Below are 22,149 nucleotides of genomic sequence, written 5' to 3'. Positions count from 1 at the left end.
TTTTTAGAGACAGAGTCTCTCTCTGTTACCCAGGCTGGAGTGCAGTTGTATCATCACACCTCACTGTAGCCTCAAACTCCTGGGCTCAAGTGATCCTCCTTCCCCAGCCTTCTGAGTAGCTGGGACTGCAGGCATGCGCCACCATGCCTGGCCCAAATCAATGATGTTTTATATTGGATATAATAAATGAAATAATTGACTCTGAAGGGTGTGGTGGCCTGGATACAGAGTTTTGTATTGTCTCTGGCGGGTGGCATCTCATTGGACTTTCCATGCAGCTGACAGCAGCTTCCCTGGTGGAAGTTTGCACTCCACTGACTGACATCCCGTGAAGCTCAGACGAAGGTTCTGATGCTTTGTTCCCTTTTCTCTGTTATCCTTTGTTTTTTCTTAGTGATTTATATGGGTATCCTCATAACTCCTGAGCAAATCTGGTGAGATTGTAATAGCCAAAATCTGTGGCTTTTGGTGCCAACCTTTGGAGAACAGTATGACTCACTTCCCTATAAGAAAAGGACTTGATATTTGAAAAAAAAAAAGATTGACATGTTTGGTCAAGGAACAGAAGACCAAACCCCTCTCGCAGGCAAGCAGTGACCTGTTCCACGTGAACTGTGCCACTTTGTGGCACGAGATAGTCAAGAAAACTGGAACAATAGGACAGGGGCCAAGCTTTTTTGACTCCAGACCATACGGACTAAGCTTTTGGTTTCCCATTTTAATATTGATGTGAGTGAGTATTTTAAAGGACCCAGTACTTACCAGTGTTGTTTCCCTCCCACATTGTTCTGTGGATTGTTTTCTAAATTCTGTGCACAAATTCCAAAAGTAGGGGAAGAAGGAATATAAGAGTTAAACCACAGATATCCTCTGGGAAGCAAAACTTTTTTGGCTGCCCGTGGGTTGAAAGTTGAGCAACACTGTGGAGTAGCAGAATCACGGAGAGGGTTTGGTGGGCCGAGTATATTGAACCTGCAGTCCGTCTCCTCTGGAGTGTGGGGTGAGGTGGGAAGGGATGTTTGCTGACTTTGTTTAACAGATTATGGGTGAACAATACCCACGTGTCAAAACTCAGTCAAGTTCCAGAGACACGGACGCTGGGATTGTGAGAAGCCCACTGTCTGGAGACGATGGATGCCAGAACTAGCAGGCACATGTGACGGGGTACACTTTGGGTTTCTGGCTTTCTGCTGTCTAAGGTCATCTCATTGTGGCCTTGGTGAAGTCATTCTTACCAAAAATCCTTGTCAGAGACGAAAAGCACGTGTTGAACACTGCTAATGTGACAGAAATATGCTAGGTGCTTTATCTCGCTGTATCTCTCTATAAGTTTCCTCGTTTAATGCTTGTAACAACTTTGAAGTAAATGGAATTTTCCCCATTTTAAAGATGAGGATGTCCCTCCTATAAGATCTGTACCCATCCCTTACCTTAAGGAGTAGGTAATCCAAGATGTCAGGAAGCTTGTGAGGGTAAAAAAATTACAGAATTAAAACCTAAAATCAATATTAAATGGGGGGTCTGACAGTACTTTTAAGGGAGTATTCTGCACAGCTTCGTGGAAGCTCAGGGCATTAAAAGGACAGAGGTGAACTCCCAGCGGTGTCGAGCGATCAGCCAGGCACACATAGTTGTGGTGAGGACTGAGGGAAGAGGAACTGGAGGTTCCATGTCTAGACAGGGTGGAGTGACAAGAAGCAACTGGGTGAAGGGTTGTGGAATGTCATGAACGTCGTGTTTGCTTCAGAGATAACAGTGTGGCGTGGGTATAGCTGTATAGTTCTCCACTGAACGCCACACCTTTAATCAGCCTCTGTGATGTGTGCGTGCACATGTGTGTATGTGCGTGTGTGTGTACAATCACTGTCAGCAGATATTACGGATAAGGAATTCGGGCAACTCAGAAGACCCCAGTGTCTATGCTTCTGGCCCTGCTGATGAGGAAAGATGGGGTTTGCATTCCCCCCAAATCTGGGGGTATTTGAGCAAAGCAGCCATCCAGGAAACGCCTTCTCAGCTCTGGTCCTTGGATTAACAAAGCCTCTTTTCTGGTTTGCTTCAAGTACTTAGTCATCTAGACCCTGCATCGTTAAGTAAATCTGAGTTCCGTCTCTGTGAGCCCTCACGGTTGCCATGGAGGTAGATGGAAGGCAGAGGAAAACACGTAATGGTTTATTTTGCATTGGCTGATTTGCGCAGCACTGAGTGTAGGGGCTGCAGGACTCAAGGACTAGAGGAGTGATTTACATTTTTCCGTGGGCCTAAATAGGCGTTGACAAGTTTCCTGGGTGTCAAGCTATTTTCTATACGATCCCCCACCTGTTTCTTATGGGAACTCTGTATTTGATGTCTTTGAGGGTTAGCATCTCACAAGGAAGCAGAAACTGGCATAAAAAGCAGCCTTCGTGGAGTGTTTTGTCCTTTGGCTTTAATAATTAAGCCCAAGAAAATCTGTGTCTTGGAAATTTTCTCAGGAAACCAAATGTCGGTATTCACTGGCAGAACATAATAGAATTTGTGTCTGAGCAAGAATAATACTGGATTGTTGCTTAATATGATAGGTTTTTAAAAATATATTTATTTTAAATATGGAGAACCAGTTGCTCAAATGAAATCTTACCCATAAGCCTATTATGTATAAAACATGAAAGCAGAATGGCCCCAGGCTCACTCCCCCGTCCTTTCATTCCCACACGTGTTGACTTGGGGCCCTCCACGCACAGGTCCGGAGCTGGGATTACAGCTGTGGGTAAAAATGGGCGATAATCTCTGTCCCGTGGAGCTCTCACATTGTGATGGTGGACAAAGATACCAGTAAGCAAATACACAGTGACCATCATAGCTCGCACAAACCGGGTGCTTACTTTGTGCCAAGGACTCTTTAAAGCTCTTTTACAGGTAGCCACCCGTTTAATTCACACAGTGATGTTGTGATGCAGGGCGTTATTTATGCTGGTTTTATAGGAGATAAACTGAGGCAGAGAAAAATTAAAAACTTGCCCAAGGTCATGCAGCTCATAAGAGACAAAGGCAGGAATCAAACCAGGCAGTGTCTTTAGGGTCTGCGGGCTGAACTCTTTACCGCACTGGCCCTCAGCGTGGCGTGGACATGTCCGGGCTTACGCGTGCTGTGTTAGATGACCTGCCAGGGCAAGGAGAGAAGGAGCCCAGGACTGAGCCTGGTGCCATCTGATTTTCAGTCTGAAATTAGAGTGCTGGGTCCCTAAACGCTCTTTCTACACTAACACACATGTGATTCTATTAAGCAGACCCTAGGGGGAAAAAGATTGAAAAAATTTGTGTGTCCTTTTGTCTGTCCCCCTGGTATAGAAATTGCTCCTTGGGAGCAATTAATATGTTGGGTTGCATTTCTTTCAGCTAATTAGGTATCTGTCGCTAAATGCTACATGAGTGATCACAGAGTCTTCGCATGTATTGCTTATACTACACAGTCATTTGTTCGTAACTTCTGAAGATTAAAAGAAACTTAAAGCCCTTCCTGGCAACAGGTGCTGCACTCCTCAAGATGGAACAGACCGTTGGTCTCCTGCCCGTCAAAACACACCTCTCGGTCTGTTCCTTCTTCTCTTCAGTGTCTAAGAGCTCGCTCTGATGACAGGTTAAAGTTTTACGGAGGCTAATTCATACCCGCAGGTTGGTAAGGAATATTGAATGATTCTAACTGCTAAGTGTTCTTCTTCGAGGTTTAAAACGTCCATCCTTTCCTTCAAGATTAAGAAAATAAGCCTTACGGCATGAATGTGTCAGGTGAGGTCTTGCACGGCTCTCCCGGCAAAGGGAAAATAGAGGTTCTGCTCAGGTCATTCAGCCCTGTCAGCAGAAACAGATGCCATTAAAAGTTTGGATGGAGGGGTCAGCGCTTTGTCTACACGTTTGAGCATTCGTGTCATACCGATGGGATTTCATGTCTGTCTCTTCCCCAGCAGGGCTGTTTAACGACACCCAACTCCCCGGCCCTGCACTCCCGCTCCATTACGCTGGGTCCGTCCCTGTCGCTGGGCAGCATCTCGGGGGTGTCTGTGAAGTCGGAGATGAAGAAACGCCGAGCCCCTCCTCCTCCGAGTCCAGGGCCACCTGTGCAAGACAAGGCACCAGAAAAGGTAGGACAGCAGGCACCTGTCCTGACCAGAGCATCTTTTAAATGGCCCAGTTGACTCTTCAGAAACTCTGGGAACGCTAGAATCTGTCATGCTTGTGCTTTAGCAACCAGTGTGTTTAGGGTGACTATTTAAGATTTATTTAGAAGTAAAGGTGAGATGCCACTCTGCTTCAGTTATTGAGGAAGGAAACTATTTTTGGGCTTTTAGTATTTAAAGACCAATGCTTGTTGATTAACTCGTGCTTTATTTTAGCACGGAAATTTTGGGCATCATTTTGATTACTTAATGAGAAACGTTCGGGGGTAAAGGTGCCTTAAGAGATCTGGAACTTGGTAGGATAGGAGTGACACATAACATATGCAGATGCTCGAAATAATTCAGTTTCACAGGATAGCTGACAATATTTTTGCATATTAACTTGCTTTCAATAGGTTAAAACATTTATTTCATGAGGCCCTGCATTTCAGAATCCTCCTTTTTTATGTTTCTCTTCAGAGCAACTTAATGCCTTTGAAAGTGATCAAGTCATAGGTGTTCAATGGGAAGAGACTTTTGTCCTTAGCAGCTGAGTTGCTTCCCTGGTGTTTTTTATTTGGGCCTCTTCCCTTCAGCTACCTGCTGAAATATCAAATCCTTCCTTTCCAGGGGTAGGGCACTTTTTGACAGCAACTCCTCTTTTCAGCAACTTCTTTGTGAAGCTTTTATTTTTCTAAACCTATCCCCACCTGGGGCAGGGGGCATGGCAGGGACAACACTGGGCTGCCAGGGTGGGCTCGTGCTTTTGGCTGCGAGAAGCTAAGCTCCCCAAGGCAATCAGGAGAGGCAGGCCGCAGGGTGCTGCTCCGCCCACACCCTGAGGTGTAAGGGTAGGGATGCTTATTCTCCATCAGGCCGAGATGTGTCTGACTGACTTGCGTCCCGGCTTCCTGGGGAGACACCACTAATGAACTCTAGCGCATAGGTAAAGCACGTTCAGGGCCCATTCGTTCTCTCCTAGGACTTCGTTCCCTGAGTCTTGCTGCTCCTTGGTGCCACATGACCTGTCCCAGTTGCATGATGTCTGAGAGCATCACATCCCTACTAGTCTGTAGATTCAAACCTTTTTTTGCTCATTCATGAAGTGGCTTTTCCTTAAAATATTGTAGAAACTAAGTCTGTACCTCCCAAATTTGAGGCTTGGCCCCTGGATCTTGATTAGAAGTTATAGTAGTGGATCTCTGTGGCTGAAGAAATGTCACTTAATTTTCTCATCAGCCTGATTGTCAGTCTGTCTGTCCCTCTGTCTGCAAGGTGGTCCTCTGGTCATCTGTCTCTGTTGCTTAAGGGGCATTCCTTATCCCTTGACCTCAGAGACCACCATGTTCACCTCTGTAGACCTTTCCATTCATATCCATAGAAATCTGTCTGAAAAGTCCATAATGCAACACATTTTAGAAGAAAATGTTTTTTGTCTCTTAAGTATTTTCTAATGCCACTCATTTATTTTTTGAGTTCTCCATGATATTTTAGCTGTGTTTTGATAAAAAGAAATTTAGGCATAAATGGTAGGTCATTTTGTCATGTACTTGCATGATTAAATGATGCAAATGGAGCATGAAGCTATTTCCTGTGATTGTCTACAGTGTCTCTTTAATTTGCTTGGGTGTAGATTCTGAACTTTTTCATAACATGCAGACTGTAAGTTTTCAACTACATGTCCCTGGGGATGTCTTTTTGCTTTTGGTTGGGATAGATATTTCTTTAGCAGTGAGAAGTATGAATTCCAGGCTTAATATTATGTAAGGTTTTTTCTTGTTCAGTAAGAATTGCATTTTCTTAATACAATAGAATGTAGATGGTGAGTTGCACCAGCATTTAAAAAATTTCTTCCAGCCAGAGATGTTGTATTTTTCTGCCTTTAATGTGCTTACCCACAGTGGGTAAAGCCTGCTTGAGTGGGAAAATGTACAGTAAGTAGAGAATTGGGAATTCTGAATGAAAAATAAATAGTACTTTATACCCTGTAGAATGAACAGAGTTCCCTCAGAGGCAGTAAAAGCTTTTTGCTGAAATCTGTTTTATTTGGCACAGAATGAGTGGAGAAATTGGCTCATGGAAACCATCTCCTTTTTTAAGCATATGAGTGGCATATGGATTAGATTTAAGCATTTGCTATGAACATGCTTTTTGTAAAATGAAAGGTATTTTGTTATTTACTAATTTCTGGGAAAGGAACCCAAAAATGTATTGTCATCGTTGTTGGGGAAGAACGTCAGTTCCTTCTTCATGAACTTCCTTCCATATAAAGATAAGATGTTGTTTGGGAAACCTGATTTAGATGCGACTGTTATTAACACCAATTTCCTGAATAAAAGGGAAAGGTTTATTTTCAAGGATATGACTAGTTTATAAGAAAATAAGAATGCTTATGTTTCCATATTTTAAAAGATATTTTTTTCATATCAACTAATTTAGAAAATTCAATATTTACTTCTTCAGGTCTTAAAGGTGGGATAATTTTAGCCATCTTCCAGTTCATCTGAAACTTTTTAAAAACAGTATAATCATTACATTAGTATTTGTTAGTTGATTGTGTACTCATAATTTGATCATTTCTGTTTGTTATTCCCAAAAGTATTTTTCAAAGAGATTCTCTCAGAGGTATTAAAGCCTGGGAAATAAACGACTGTTGCCCTTGTGCCGGCAGAGCGGTGGGGAAGACGGGTAGAGGGACATGCCATCTTTCAGGAGGGTGACAGGACTCTCCCTTCCGCCCTCCATCATTCTTCGTACCGTACTGTGAGTGTAGTTTTTATCATGGAGAACACTCAGGCAGGCATGATACGTTACGCATGTAAAGGCACCATAGACTAAGTCAGTATTTCTCAAATTTGAGCAAGCATCAGGGTCACCCCGAAGGGCTTGTTAAAACATTTTTTACTGGGCCCCACCCCAGTTCTGATTCAGTAGGTCTGGGGCAGGGCCTGAGAATTTGCATTTCAGCTGCCACTGCTGCTCTGGCTTTGAGAACCACCGCTCCGTAGAATGCCACCTCCCTCAGCTGCCCGCCCAGAATTTTGATGACTCAAATGTAGCAGATCTGCTGAGAGATTCTTCAGCAGAAAAGTTACCTAAAAATGAATGAATCTATGCTGTGGAATAATAATTATATATAGTTTCCCATAAAGTTAGCTGAGGCCTAAAGTTATATGTTAAAACTGGTAAATTGCTCTCACTTCTTCTGACTGGGACCCAGGGAATACTCAAGTGGGGGCACAAAGGAATTGTCAGTCAGGGTAGGATTTTCCTTTCCCCACCTTGCCCTGTGCAGAGATGACCTCTCCCTTTGTCCTTGCTGCTGTGGCATTGGGGTCAGAGCCCCTCTCGTTTGGTCTTGGAGCAGCACTGAGATTACGGGTGGGGCTGAGGCGTAGACGCCCGGCTGTGCATCCCTCCACTCGCTCTCTGGCCTCAGTTTCCTCCTCTGCAAAATGGGAACAATAGGAACTGCACTGGCAGGTGCATGTAGTAGTGGTCAGAGGGTGGACCTGGCAGTGCTTCCCTGGGCTCAGATCCCAGCTCCGCCATTTCTAGAGATGAGGTCATCCTTCTGCTCATTGTGTCCTTGGGTGTGTGCTCTGCACTGGAGGGGAAGGCAGAGTTGGCCACAGTGCAGTGGGGGCTGGGAGTAGCCAGTGTGCATGATGCAGAGGTTGCTGCATAGGAGGGCTGAGGCACTTATGGCCCTGGCCAGGGTCCTGCATTAACCAAGTAGCAGATTATATTTAAAAATCTAATTCACTATTGCTGCAAACACCAAATGTGCAATAAAAAAATCACTGAGCCCCTGGAACAGGCTCATTCTGTTCAACAATACCGGCACCCTCTCTTTTGGTGGCATTTTCCCTTTGTGGCCACAAACCATGAACACCTCACTCCCTGTTCCACACCTTCAGAGAAGAAGATAACTCTTCATCCCTTTAAATCCTGAGATCCTCTGTTTAAGAAGGAAAATAGGATACTATCAAGTCATCCTTACTTAGGCGACTCAGTTTACCTCTTAAAGATTGGAACAATACTCTAAATCATCTGTGCCGATGCCTGCCATTGTACAACACTTTGCATGTTACAGAGCAGCTTTTTTTACTTTTTTATGTCTATCAAGAGATTAAACATTAGTAACTTGTGGGAGTTTACTAGACAAAGCTGTGTTGTCTAATTTTAGTTATCATTATCCACAAACATATAATAAACAGCCATTTATTCAGTCAATATACAGTTATTATACACCAACTTTTGTGCTGATACCAACTATCAATCCATTTTTCTTCTAATTAAAAAGTAATTCAAAAATATTTTAAAGTTATTCAAGCTTTATTCTGTATTATTTGAATTATTGCATTCATTATGTTCAACACCATAAAATTCCAGTGTGACAAGTACATTTCTGTATTCTCTCAAATTTATTGCATTGGGACTGAAATTACTAGTGATGTTGGCTATCAAAATGAGAGATGATGGAGGCTGTGTTATGATCAGTTATTAGTATAACCCCAAGTAGATTTTTCCATGAAAGATGTGCTTATGTATTCAATAAATAGTTGTTGAACAGGTGCTATGCTCAAGGCCCTGTACTTGCAGCATGAATTGATATTCATTACTCTAATAGCTCAGAGCAGAGTATTCATAAAAATACAGTATTCCATACTGTGTGAAGACTTAGGGTGGTCTGTGTTAGAAATGTAATGCAAAGCATCACAACTTGAAGTTCCATTTCCTGGGTCTGGTAACTAGAATTTGATAGAAAGTCATAAAACTGTGCTGACCGGATTCCCAAAGATACGTTCCACCAAGAACTGAAATGTCCACCTGGTCATCGTCAAACTTAGAGTTTCTGAACACGCTGTATCTGGTCATTCTGGTGTGTTCTTGACCCTGGTCCGCAGAGCACACTGGGGGGGACAGGTTTGGCGGCCCCTGTGCTGGGGGACCTGCGGGGTCTGTGAGCCAGACCGTGGACCACTTGGTCAGTAGGACTCCAGACTCAAGCGTCCTCTCTCCTTTTAGGACTGAGGTTTTTGCTTATTAAAATGAACACGAACATTTCCTCATCCCTCTGAACAGGGTGTTGAGGTCAGCGTGCTTCTCATCTTTGCAGAGCCGTTCTGCGTGTCCTCCTGGAGCGGAGCCTGCTTTGCGTTTCTTGCCGTGTGCCTTCTGGTGGCGGCTAATTTGTGTCTGATGAAGTGGATGGTACTTGGAAGCTTTTTGAAAATTATTTTTCCTACTAATTAAAGATCTCTCGTCTTTGTCAGTTGTATGTCGTGACCACTGCTGGGCAGCTGGCTTCCTGGAGTGCTTTGTTGACAAGGAGGGACTCCGAGATAGGCTGGGCTCAGCAGGAAAGGGTGGCCCACTGAGCCCCAGACTCAGGAGGGGAGACCGCCTGGGCCCGCCCCAGAGCAGGGGCTGGTGAGGACTCTGGCGCCTCTCTCACACGCCACTTTCGACCTGTCGGGACTCCCGTTTGCCTTTGAAACGTATCCAGAATCCAGCTTCTCCCACCGCCCCCACCCGCACGCCCACGTCCCACTGAGACGACTCTTGGTGTGGGGGCCTCCTGACGGTCGCTGCTTCCGTTCTTGCTCCCCTCCCCAGCAGACTTTGCTACACATCCAAGCAGAAACAGGGTCGTGTCACGCCACATCACTCCTGTGGCTTCACGCCACACTTGTGTACAACCCAAGCTCTTACCCGAGGCCTACGTGCTCTCGGCCCAGCTGCATCTCTGATCTTCCTTCTTGTCTCCTGTCCCTGGACCCCTGTCCCCGTGTCCCATTGCCTGGCGTGGCAGAGCCTGTGACCTGCCTTCGCCCAGTGGCCCAGTTTATGCCCCTCACTGCTCCCGGACCCCGCTTGGAGGTCGCTGCATCAGCAATGTCTCACAGACCACCTCCGCCCTCTGGCCCTTCCCCAGTGTCACGTTTCTTCTAGCCCCGGCAGGCTAAGCTCAGGAACCAGGGAGTTTTGTCTCTCTACTCACTGGCATACCTCCAGTGTCCAACACTGTGCCCATGAACACGTTAACTGCCCTGTGAGTTGTATTTAACTCATGCTAGTTTTAAGTCTGGGGTGTGTGAAGCAAAACCTGGGCAAAACCCTGCAGTTGGTTCGTGAAAAATCTTACTTGTCGATATTCTTATTGTTATAATTAACACTGACAAATTAATTCTGAAAACTGGATTAAATGAATAGAAGTCAATAAATTTTGTTTCTCATTGAGTTTTTCATTAAATTAGAAGTGACCATTTTGTTTTCAAAGTTTTTATTCTATTTTTCTAATAAAACCCCATGGCCCCAAGGAAAAATTTTTTTTTTCCTAGTGTGACAGTCAATGTGTTAAATCAGTAAATATTTATATTAATTTACTTTATATATCCATGATTTATTTATCAAGCAATATTTTTTAAATTTTTTTTAAGAGATTGGGTCTTGCTGTGTTGTTCAGGCTGGCATCCAACTCCTGGGCTCACGTGACTTTCCTGTGTGCCACTGTACCTGGCTCTCAGGCATGTATTTATGCGGTCTCTGCTGTGGTCTGAATGTTTGTGTCCCTACCCCCAAATTAATGTTGAAATCCTACCCCTAAAGGTGCTAGCATCTGGAAGCGGGGCCTTTGGGAGGTAATTAGGTCATACAGGCAGAGCCTTCACAAATGAGATTAGTTCTCTGATAAAAGAGACCTCAGAGCCAGCTCACCCCTTCCACCATGTGAGGACTCAGTGATAAGGCTCCATCTGTGAACCATGACAGGCCCTCACCAGACACTGAATCCACAGGTACCCTGATCTGAGACTTCCAGCCTCTAGCAGTGTGAGAGAAATTTTTTATAAGCCACTCTGTCCGTGGTATTTTGCTATAGCAGCCCAAACAGACTGAGACAATTTCCAAGTAAAAAACAATTAATTTCAGAATGTATATGCAAATAACTAAGAAATCACTTTGCTGAAGGAGCCGACTTAGTAGTTAAGGAATAAATGGCTGTAACTTTGGCCAGTGCTTGCAATATTTACTCCTTGCTAAGGAGAAAGCTGAAAGTGAGCCACAGAAAGTGCGGGTGCCAGAACTAGAGAATGACCTCACGGGCCTGGACGGGGGCAGGCAGGGCCAGTCTGCATGGAGACAGTGGGCGGTTTGCATGCCGTGCAGACAGGACTGCGGTGGCCAAGACAGGCTTCCGGGGAGCGGCAGCCTCCGATGGTGCCGAGTGAACGTCACTACTTCACTTTCCCTTAGGGAGGCAGGAGCGGAACGGGCACGAGTCACAGCCTGCTGTCTTGTCCAGCCCCGGGAGGGGCGCAGGCCCCACAGTAGAGGGAAGGAGGGAGGAGCAGCCGTGTGGGCCGAAGGTGGACACTGCCACCGTGTCGCACAGTGAAGAGCAAGCTTCTGCTCTCTCATCTGTAAAATGGGTGCAGCAGACTCACACTATGTGAAGATGAGATGAGAAGATCCTCACGGAAGCACGAGTGAAGGGCGAAGCTCTATTTCTTCTCTCCCTACCATCCTCCTCCTCTCCCTGTCTCTCTCTCTGCTTCCTCTTCTCTCTCCCAGTTTCTCTCTCCTTCTCTCTACGTTTGGTGCTTTTCTGCAACTAAGGTGTTTTTCTTCAGCTATCTGGATTTCCTTTACATTACCTGCAATCAGTTTGGTCTTCCAATGTCTCTTAACCATTTTTTTTCAAAATAACCTTGGACACACACCTATATATGTGTGTATCCCACTTATGCTGCCATTTGTGAAATGCTCGATGCAGTGTTTGATTTAACCCTCCTGGCATCCTGGCAAGTTTGCTTTCTATGATGTCCCTTCATCAGTTGACTTGAGGAAACTGAGTCTCAGACCTGGCCGAGCTGCCTGTCAGAGACCCCGCAGCAGGGCCCTGGGCGCTGGTGCCCTGTTTGCTCCCCATTTACAGCGCCATGCCCGGGAGGGTCAGGACTCACTCGCGGTGCTGGCATTTCGTCTTTTGCCGGAGGAGGCAACTCAACGGCACATGGTTCTGTCCCCGGCAGCACCAAGTGGTGAGATCACCCCTTTGCTCTCACAGGTTACAATGAAGTAAAAACCTCCCCAGCCTTCACAAACCCACCTTTAGACAGGACCAGCGGTTTCCCTTCAAGCTTCTTGCCCCACAGACCTTTGGCTTCTTTTGTATGTTTGTTTCTGTGCCTTTGGGGCCTGCTGTGAATGTCTCTTTCTTTGGGGACACAAGGTCCCCAAGCACCTCTCCCCGCAGTGTCGCCCCTCCCCCTCCTACTCTTTTGTCCAAAGCAAGGTGCAGCAGGCGACCTCCCGCCGAAAGAAGACACGCTCTCCCCAGCCCAGCTTCCCCTTTGGCAGAGGACACGCCATTCTTGATTCCTTCCCTGTTACTTTGGGTCCCCTCAAGATGAAAACAGAATTATTTCCTAAGACACAGGTCACCCTCTGCTTTTCAGTTGTGGACAGCAGCCCAGCGAGCTTGGGCTGGAACCCACGTCCGCTCCATGGCCTCTGTCCCTCCCTGTTGCCATGGTGAGCTAATGCAAGAATTCCTGACTCTGGATGTATTTTACAGCATTTGTGATTTTCCATTTTGGTGTCTTTGTCGCGACTGCTCGTGTTGTTAGCTTGTCTCAGAGGACTCCTTAGCAGAGGGCAGTGATACACCAGTACGTAGCAGGGCTTCTCGAGACAGAGCTCAGACGGGTTCACGGCCCATCCCCGTGCACAGGCTCGAGCACACAGCCTGTAACTGCCATCAGCTTGGCTGACTCTCTGACCAGGACTGTGACTTGTTCCCCATGACGTCCCAGCCGCAAGCACCTGCCTGGCACACAGTGCGACACGATAGCAAGTGATGGCCAGATGAATATGGTCTCGATGCGGACAGCTCAGGAGATGCACGGGACGCTGAGAACCTCATCTTCAGTCATGATGAGTGAATCTTCGTCTTTCTGGACGGAGGTGTCTGCTGCCACTTCCGGGGAGGCAGCAGCTTGTGTTAGTGAGTGACTGGCATGGCGCACCGACCTCAGGCACAGGGGACTGGAGGCCAAACAGACAGGGCAGAGTCGGGAGCCAGAGCAGTTAGTATGCTGGGCAGATCCTCAGTGAGAGGAAATTTGGTGGGGGTGGGTTATTCAGGCTCTCTATGGCTTCTAGATCAGTCACTCCTCTGTTCAGTGTGCTGTAAGTCCTGGACAAGAGTAACTGCATCCCCGGCTCCTCAATGTACGTCAGTCCCAGGCTGACCCTGGGGCCCCTTGGATTTCAAATGCAAGATTAGGGATGCCCAGCTCAATGGCCACACTAAAGAAAGAGGCCCAGGCACTGCCGTGGTGCCAGCAGCCAGTTACTGCTGTGAAGGGGTACAGTGGCCTCAGCCTGTCCCAACAGAAGTGTGATGCTTAGGACTGGTGGGGGGCAGTTAAGTTTGTGCCTTGAGTGAGTAGCTGCCTGAACAGTATATTTTAAAAGAAAAAAACTAAACAGTACCCAGAGGAGAACATTCTTGGAGTTGAAGAGTCTGGAATTTACCATCACTTATTTTTTTAAAATAGCAGCAATTGGAATATTTTAGCTGAAAAAAGATTCACTGGGACATGATAGTTACGTTCAGATGTTTAAATTCTGAGACATTGAGGCAACATCACATTGTCCCAGAGGACAGAACTTGAACAGAGTGTGGACATTATGAAAACATTCGTTTTAACTGAATATAGGAAAGACTTTTCAGTCAGGCAGAGTTGGGATGAGAGAGCTATGAGTATGTGGGAAAAGAGCATGTGGCAGTTCTGCGTAATGTTTACTCACATGGTCTTGTTTAATTCTTCCCAAATCCCCCCCAAGATAAGGACTGTCGTCTCCATTTTATTGGCCAGAGGGCACAGAGAGGCTAAGCGACATGCCCAAGGCCACGACTGTTAACGAAACTAAAGAGCAAGGCTCAGACGGTCCCAAGGAAAACCTCTGTAGAATCTGTCATGGTCTGACTTTTTACCAAGCATAATTAACTGCTTTGTCATCTAAGTTAAAGGCTGTATAAGTTTGCCATTGACAAAGTAGCACAGACGGGGCCGTTTAAACAATTAAAATTTATTTCTCACAGTTCTGGAGGCTGGAAGTCCAAGGCCAAGGTGTCTGCGGGGCTGGTTTCTCCTGAGGCCTCTCCTTGGCTTGCAGACGCTGTCTTCTCCCCGTGTCCTCACTTAGGCCTTTTTGGTGCATGTGTATCCCTGGTGTCTCTTCCTCTTCTTATACGGATGGTCATGTTGGATTAGAGCATGCCTTAATGACCTCATTTTAACTTAATTACTTCTATAAAGGCCCTATCTCCAAATATAGTCACATTAGGGGTTAGGGCTTCAACATGAGCATTTTGCCAGGGAGGACACAAATTCAGACCATAACCAAGAGAAACTGGGTTTCTGTCTATATACAAAGCAGTTTTCTTGGTCATAAGGAATTCAAGAATGTATAAGACTTGATCCTTTAAAAGCGCTCAACCTTTAGTTGGAGGAATTTATCCCGCCAAAATACAGAGAATGGCCCTCTCCTGGGTGGACCATGGCATGTGGACTCAGTGCAGTGGCAGCAGCCAACTGCATGGGGAATTCTCCCTTGCAACATTAGTTTTTATGATTCCACCCTAAGCCCATGCCAGGGAAGCCATCAGTATTGGAAAGGCCGTCTTTGATCCAGTCGGGGGCCAGAAAGATACTGGGTGAAGGTGTCACCTCCAGTAGATGGCATGCAACTCGTGGAAAGGTCCTAGCAGAGAAGGGTTATTCATCTTGGCTGGTCGTATTCTAACTGCTAGATCAGTTGGAGAAGCTAAGTCAGCAAAAGGCTGTTGTGCCAGATGAATCCATGTAGAATGCAGAAGACATTTCCAGGCTGCTGGGCAGGAAGGAGCCTTCATCCCATCCTTGGCCAGCACAACGACAAGTGGAGTGACCCAGCGGCAGTTCAGGTCATGTTGTGTTCCAGATACTGTGCTAGGACCTTTATGTACATCATCTCATGTAACTTGATCTTTACAACATCCTTATAAAGCGGGTGCTGTTATTATTTTCATTTTACCAACAAGAACACTGAGGTTTACACAGGGGAAGTGAGGTCACAGGCTACTAATACTACTAGTAAGCAACAGAATGCGGGCCTGTCTGATGTCTTTGCTGCGTGGAGTTACTGTGCGTTGATGCTCCTCCCATCAGAGGGAGATGTGTGGCCATCCGTCGGCACAGGGGGAGACATGTGGGGTTGAATCCAGCAGGGGTGACGCAGAGGAAGCGGCAGTGAGTAACTTCTACGTGATCTTGTTTGATATCGAGACTCTGAAACGGAAGAGCTCACTTATGTACTCATCACTGACGTTGACTCATCAGTGCATTTGCTGCTTGAGAATCAAAACTCAGAGATGAAAAACAGTTCTACAGATCTCGAAGGCAGCATTCGTTCGTGCTCTGTCATTCACAGCATCCTTGGGTTTTTCACTGGAGTGGTTTCTCAGCGAAGCCTGTTCATGGAGCCCTTTCTCAACAGTCTGTTCTACTTTTCCTGGAAGTAACACTGTGGTTGAAACCTCTGGCAGACTCAGGATGGAATTGGTTCACCTCCATACATAGTCTTTTGTCAAAAGAATTAAGCAAAACTGGCGAGATAGTGACAAGGGATCCTAGGCTCTTGTTGTGTATGACACTCTTTGATTGATGCAACTACTGCGGAGATGGAGTTGACTTCATTTGGCTTGCCAGTTCCAAAGGTATATAAACTTGAGAAGTCTAGAGCCATATTAAATTCATATTAAAAGGCATGAAATACCATGACATTACTATAGGCATAGCTGAGTACATTGTAAATGTATCTATCAATGCAGCTCATGTGGATATCTGCCTATTTTTTGAAATCTTCCTTTATTTTTTGATTCTACTTAATTTCCAAAAATCTGTTCATCTGCTCATACAGTATGTTATGAGACTTTCAAAGTCTCGGAAGGAATGAAGACTCAAACAAATAGGGTTCTTTTGTACCTAACAAAAATTGTCTTTGAATCTACATTTTATAAAAATAATTGTGTCATTTAAACTTTAAATGTTCCAGATTTTAGTAAGTAAACAAAACTAGCACAAAGCTAAGGAGCTGGATTTGTGCTAATTCCTCTTAGAATAAACAGCCAACGATAGGTTTTGTTTATATTCTACAACGTGTTTGAGAACTCAGCATTTATGACAGTACAGAGAAGTCTTTACAAACGCCGGGGAGGTGGAGGTGCTGAGGGGATCGTCTCTGGTGTTCGGGACGTTTCCTCCTGGCCTGGAGGTGGTGAGGGAGAGGACAGCAGTGTGTTAGGAGGCACAGAGGAAGTTGGGTTCCTTTCCAGCACAAATAGCCATGGGAACCTGTGGCCTCTCCCACGGCAGAGCCTGTGAAGACAGCCGCGCTGCACAGGAACTTCCCTGGAAACAGCAGGGCAGCTCACGAGGACAGTGGGCAGAGCAGGGAAACGGGAGCTATTTCAGTTCCTTAACATCTACCTTTGTTTATGGATGTTTCCTCTCTGACACTTGTGGCTAAAGAAGCCAGTGTTGTTTGGAGGAGATTAGATTCTTACGTATTTTTAGCTGTCATTAGAGTGTGACATTTTCCAGAGGCTTTGATAAAAGCAAAATAAAGGTGAGCTTGCCTCTTCCCTGCATGTTGACATTTTAATGACACAGAGGAAATGGGAAGCTGACTTTGTGTCACAGAGTTTAAATATTCGCCCTTTAAATATGTTGTTCTCATCCCCGTACTTTGTAATTTTTGTCACTTTGGTTTTGCCTGCCAATCACGTCAACAGTTAGTATGTTTCTCGTTACAAAGGGAAATTGGTGAAATTTACCTTTGCATTTTGCTTCTTTATATCTAAGTATTTTCATGATTTTGTCCAGCTACCTTGATAATCAACAATCAGAAAAGTAGATTTTAGAATACAAATAATTATCTTAAACTTACAGTGTTAAAGATCCTAATTCCTTTCCTTAAGACACATTCAGCCAAGTGCAGAGCTTACAAAGGACTGTCTTGTGTTGAATGTCCATCTGAACTCAGCCTTGAGTGCTCTGGGTTGGAGTGGTTAATTGACTTTCATGTTTAGAGAAACATGACTGATTGGTTGATTTATTCCTCAACCAAGTTCATATATTTCTAGTTTCTCTGATGCTTTTACTTCTGTGCATCTGATGCAATCAACAGATTGAAGAGGCAACCTACAGAATGGAAGAAGATATTTGAAAATCATATATCTGATAAGGGATTAATATCCAGAATATATGGAGAACTCCTACAACTCAGCAACAAAAAATAAACCACCTGATTAAAAAATGGGCAGAGGATTTGAGTAGACATTTTTCCAAAGAAAATAAAGGGTCAATGAGCACATGAACATATGTTCAATATCACTAAGCATAAGGGAAATGTAAATCAAAACCACAGTGCACTATCATTTCATAGCTATTAGGGTGGCTACTATCAAGAAAAGGAGAAGAAAAGAAAAGAAAAAAAGAGCTGGCAAGGATATGGAGATATAGGAACCTTTGTGCACTGTTGGTGGGAATATAAAATGGCACAGCTATTATGGAAAACAATTTTCAAAAAATTGAAAAAACAGAATTAACATATGATCCAGCAATTTTACTTCTGGGTATATACTGAAAAGAATAGAAAGAAGGGAGTCAAAGAGATATTTGTATATCCATGTTCATTATTCACAATAGCTGAAACACGGAAGGAACACAAATGCCCATCGATGGATGAATGGATAAAGAAAATGTGGTCTATATGTACAATGGAATATTATTCAGCCTTAAAAAGGAACGATATTCTAACACATGCATCAACATGGATGAACCTTGAGGACATTTTGCTAAGTGAAATGACAAGCTAAGCTTGTCATAAAAAGGCAAATATATGTAGATGAATATTCTTTTTAAGTGACTGATCTTATCATGGGAATAATTTGGTGAACATCTAAATATTACCTGACCGTGCCCATTCTGCTGTCAACCTAGAGGGCCTCGTCGGCGTGCTGCAGAGACTTGAGGTTGGCAGACAGTAGACCTATATTTGCGAAACAAAATCTTTTTCCCCCTTAGAAACTTTCTTTACTTCCCAGTTTTCATATGATAGAGGCTTACTGTGCAGTTTCTAGTTTTAGAGGAAAAAGGACCTTGGAGATTAAGACCATGCTTAGCTCTCTCCTTCTCTTACCTGAAGAAGGGCCCAAGGTAAATGGACTTCCCCCATAAGCCAGCTATGAGTTACAGTTTCTCGAAAAGAACCTGGTTCTCTTGGTTCTTACAATGATGCTTTACAACTGTTATTTTTGAAACTAAGGTTTCCCTTAGTATTGAACTGCTTTTTGATATAAACTATTAAAAATTGTCACCATATTTACCGTTAGGATATATGTGGTGATTAGATCCTAGATTGCGTAGCCTGAGTACTATAGCAACTTAAAAGAGATAATAAAATCACCAGGAAAACATAATTTATAACCAAATGAGAGAATCTTTATTTGTCAGATAATGTCCCTGTAACTTTGGTAGGTATAGTTTAATATTTTTGTTTCTCTGAATTCAACTGTGTCATTTGTAGAACTTTCCTATGTGATGTAATCTCTGGTGACTTTAATTATATATTAGGAAATAAGATGTTTTCAAACAACTGTAGGACTCAGGAAACTAATTTTATATTTGGTTATTCTGAGCTGCAGACATCAGTCTGACATCCCACATGGCTCAGAAAGGTTGGGCAGCGTCGATTTGCAGACGTTATGCACCTCTCTGTAGCTGAATCAAGCCTGCTCCAACAGTGTAGAGCGTGGTGTGCTTGTTGGATGTAGGCGGATGCTAGGAAGACACGGGCTTTGCCTTGGTTTGAGTTCCAGCTCCACCAACACTAACCTGTACAGCCCTGGGGAAGCCATTGAACCTCCAAGGCCTCAGATCAGAGGACTGTGGTCTTTGTGGCCACCATGCCCTAATGTGACCCCCAGTGATTCACATCCTCCTATGAGCCCCTCTCCTTAAGTGAATTGGGACTTGTGACTTCTGACCTGTAGAATATGGCCAGTGTGAGGTGATGTCACTCCCTTGGTTATAAAAGACTATGAGTCTATCTTAGCAGACTAGAGAAAGACTCCTTTTGCTGATTGCAAAAAAACAAACAGTTGTGCTGCAGCCTGCCTTTGAAGAATACCATGTGACAGGGATATAGGGGTGGCCTCTAGGACCTGAGGATGGCCTCAACACAGTGAGAGGCCAGGCCCCTAAATCATATACCTGCCAGGAAAGGAACTCTTCCAACAACCTCACTGAGGTGTGACTGAGGTTCCCAGTCACACCTTCAGATAGGAGCACAGCCCGGCCAACACCCTGATTACAGTCTTGGGACCCTGAGCAGAGGACCCATTGAAGCTGGGCCTGGACTCCTGACCCATGGAAGCTGTGAGATAACAAATGTGTGTGTATTTAAAGTACCAAGTTATGGTAATTTGATATGCAGCAATAGAAAATTAATATAGTACTCAATAATTATATGTAAACTAAAGAAAGTAATCTGTGGTCCCCAGTCATTCTGGCCTGAAACACCAGATGCAGAATTCAGGACAGCCAGAGCCTCTGGAAGGTGAGGGAAGAAACCAGGAAGGCAGAAGCCAAAATCGGTAGCCGTAAATCCTGTGGATAAATTCTGCCCAAGTCTCTGGCTAACCCTTGAATCACACATGAAAGGGACAGGCACCAAGTAGCCTAGCTACAAATTAAAGAACTGAATTGAGACTTGATTGCTGCCCAAGAAACAGGATTTTAAGTGTCAGCACAGTCAGCTTATTGCCTGCTAAAACAAGAGTTAACACTCGTGGAGAAATATGAGAGAATCCAGAATCTCCTAAGCATAAGTTCACAATGGCAAGGACATAAGCCAACATTATTTAACATAGGAAGAACAGGAAAATGTGACCTATTCTCAAGGAAAAAGCCAACATAAACCAATCTTTAGATGACCCAGACGTTGGAAATTAGTCCAGAATTTTACTGCTGCTTGTAACTACACTTAATGACAGAATGGGAAATATGCTTATAATGAGTGAAAAAATGAAAAAAAATCTCATAATGTTAATAAGAACTATATAAAAGGACGAAGTATAAATTCTAAAATGGAGGCACACAATAGCTGATATAAAAATTTCACTGGATGGGCTTAACAATAGGCTGGAAGTAACAAAAGAAAAAGGAAGTGAAGTTGAAAATAGATCAATTGGAAATATCCAATTTCAAGACGAGAGAGAAAAATTTTGAAAAATAAAAAAGAGCCCTAAAAACTTGTGGAACAATACCCAAAGGTCTGATGTATTTGTCTTCTTCCCAGAGGAAAAGAGAAAAAAAAATTGAAAAAAAAAGGACCAAACATCTCAAATTTTTTGAAAGATATATATTTATAAATTCAAAGAGCTCAGTTAATCTAGATCAAAAATGAATAAAAAGAAAGCTATGCATGGGCACATTATAGTGAAATTACTTAAAAACAAACTTATGAAGAAAATCTTACAAACAACTAGAGAAAAATACCATATTTTATACAGGGTGACAACATTTTGAACATGAATGACTTCGTCATCAGAAACAGTGGAAGCCAGGTAATATTGGAAAAACATGTTTAAAATGCTGATAAAGACAAACTGTAAATTCAAAATTCTATGTCCAGCAAAAATGTCCTTCAAGGATAAAGCAAAATAAAGACATTTTTATAGAAAAGATAAAGAATCCGTCGCCATTAGACCTCCACGAAAGAAACACTGAAGGAAATTCTTCAGGCCGAAAGTGAGTGATATGAGATGGAAACCTGGATTCTTGGAAAGGAATGAAGAGCATCAGGAATGGTATATACGCAGATAAATATAAAAGACTAGTTATTCTCTTAATGTCTTTCAAATATATGTGATTGTTTAAAATAAAAATTAAAATGTTTTGGGGGTTTATCACATTTAAATGTAATACATATGACAACTGTTGCATAAAGGATGGAGGGACAGGGTAAATGGACTTATGTGATTGTAAGGTATCCACATTTTATGTGAAGTTTTATAATACTTAATCTAAATTGACTGTAAAATTTAAATATACATATTATAATCCTTAAACCAAATAACCCAAGAAATACAGCTAAAACACCATTGGATAAATTTTGAAAATCCAAAGTAAAGTGGGAACAAAGGAACACAAAATAGAAGAGACAGACAAAAAAAAAAAATAAATTGATACACCTAAATTCAGTCATATCAATAATTACATTAAATGTTAATGGACTAAACACTCCAGTTAAAAGGTAGAGATTGGCAGAATGGATAAAAATGCTGTCTACGTGAACCTGTTTCAAATAAAAAGACATAAATTGATTAAAAGTGAATAGATAGAAAAAGATACCATGTAAACAGTAAGCATAAGAAAACTGGAATGGCTATATGGGTAGCAGATAAACTTAAGTATCACCAGAATTACAGATGGACATTTCATAATGATAAAGGCATCAATACATCAGAAAGATTAAATAATCTTATTTGTGTATGTACCTAATCACAGAGCTTCAAAATATATGAAGCAACTATTGACAGAATTAGAGGGAGAAACAGACAAATCCACAAAGCCTGTAATCCCAACACTTTGGGAGGCTGAGGCGTGAAGATCACTTGAGACCAGGAGTTCAAGACCAGCCTGGGCAACATATCGAGACCCCCATCTCTACAAAAAAAAAAATTAAAAGGAAAAAAAATTAGCCCGGCTACTCAGAAGGTTGAGGTAGAAGGATCACTTGAGCCCATGAGGTTACAGTGGGCAATGATCAGGTCACTTTACTCCAGCCTGGGTGACAGAGCGGGACTCAGTCTCAAAAATAGAAAAAAAAAAAAAAAAGAAAAGAAAAGAGAATGAAAATACAACATATTCAAATTTGTAGGATGCAGCTA

General features: G+C 43.5%; 1 protein-coding gene across 2 annotated transcripts in view; it reads left to right on the top strand.

Moving 5' to 3' along the window:
- Nucleotides 1-22,149, top strand: part of COBL (cordon-bleu WH2 repeat protein) — a 243,286-nt gene that overhangs the window by 114,906 nt on the left and 106,231 nt on the right. The window contains exon 6 of one of the 2 annotated variants that reach the window (XM_012650646.1): nucleotides 3,948-4,121. In XM_012650646.1, the coding sequence (XP_012506100.1) occupies nucleotides 3,948-4,121 (174 nt within the window). Of the gene's footprint in view, nucleotides 1-3,944; nucleotides 4,122-22,149 lie in introns of both variants that reach the window. The other variant, XM_012650644.1, reaches the window with a different exon arrangement.

This window comes from Propithecus coquereli, unplaced genomic scaffold (genome assembly GCF_000956105.1).
Source record: "Propithecus coquereli isolate 6110/MARCELLA unplaced genomic scaffold, Pcoq_1.0 Scaffold336, whole genome shotgun sequence".
NCBI classification, from domain to species: domain Eukaryota; kingdom Metazoa; phylum Chordata; class Mammalia; order Primates; family Indriidae; genus Propithecus; species Propithecus coquereli.
This window is presented reverse-complemented; position numbering and strand designations above follow the sequence as displayed.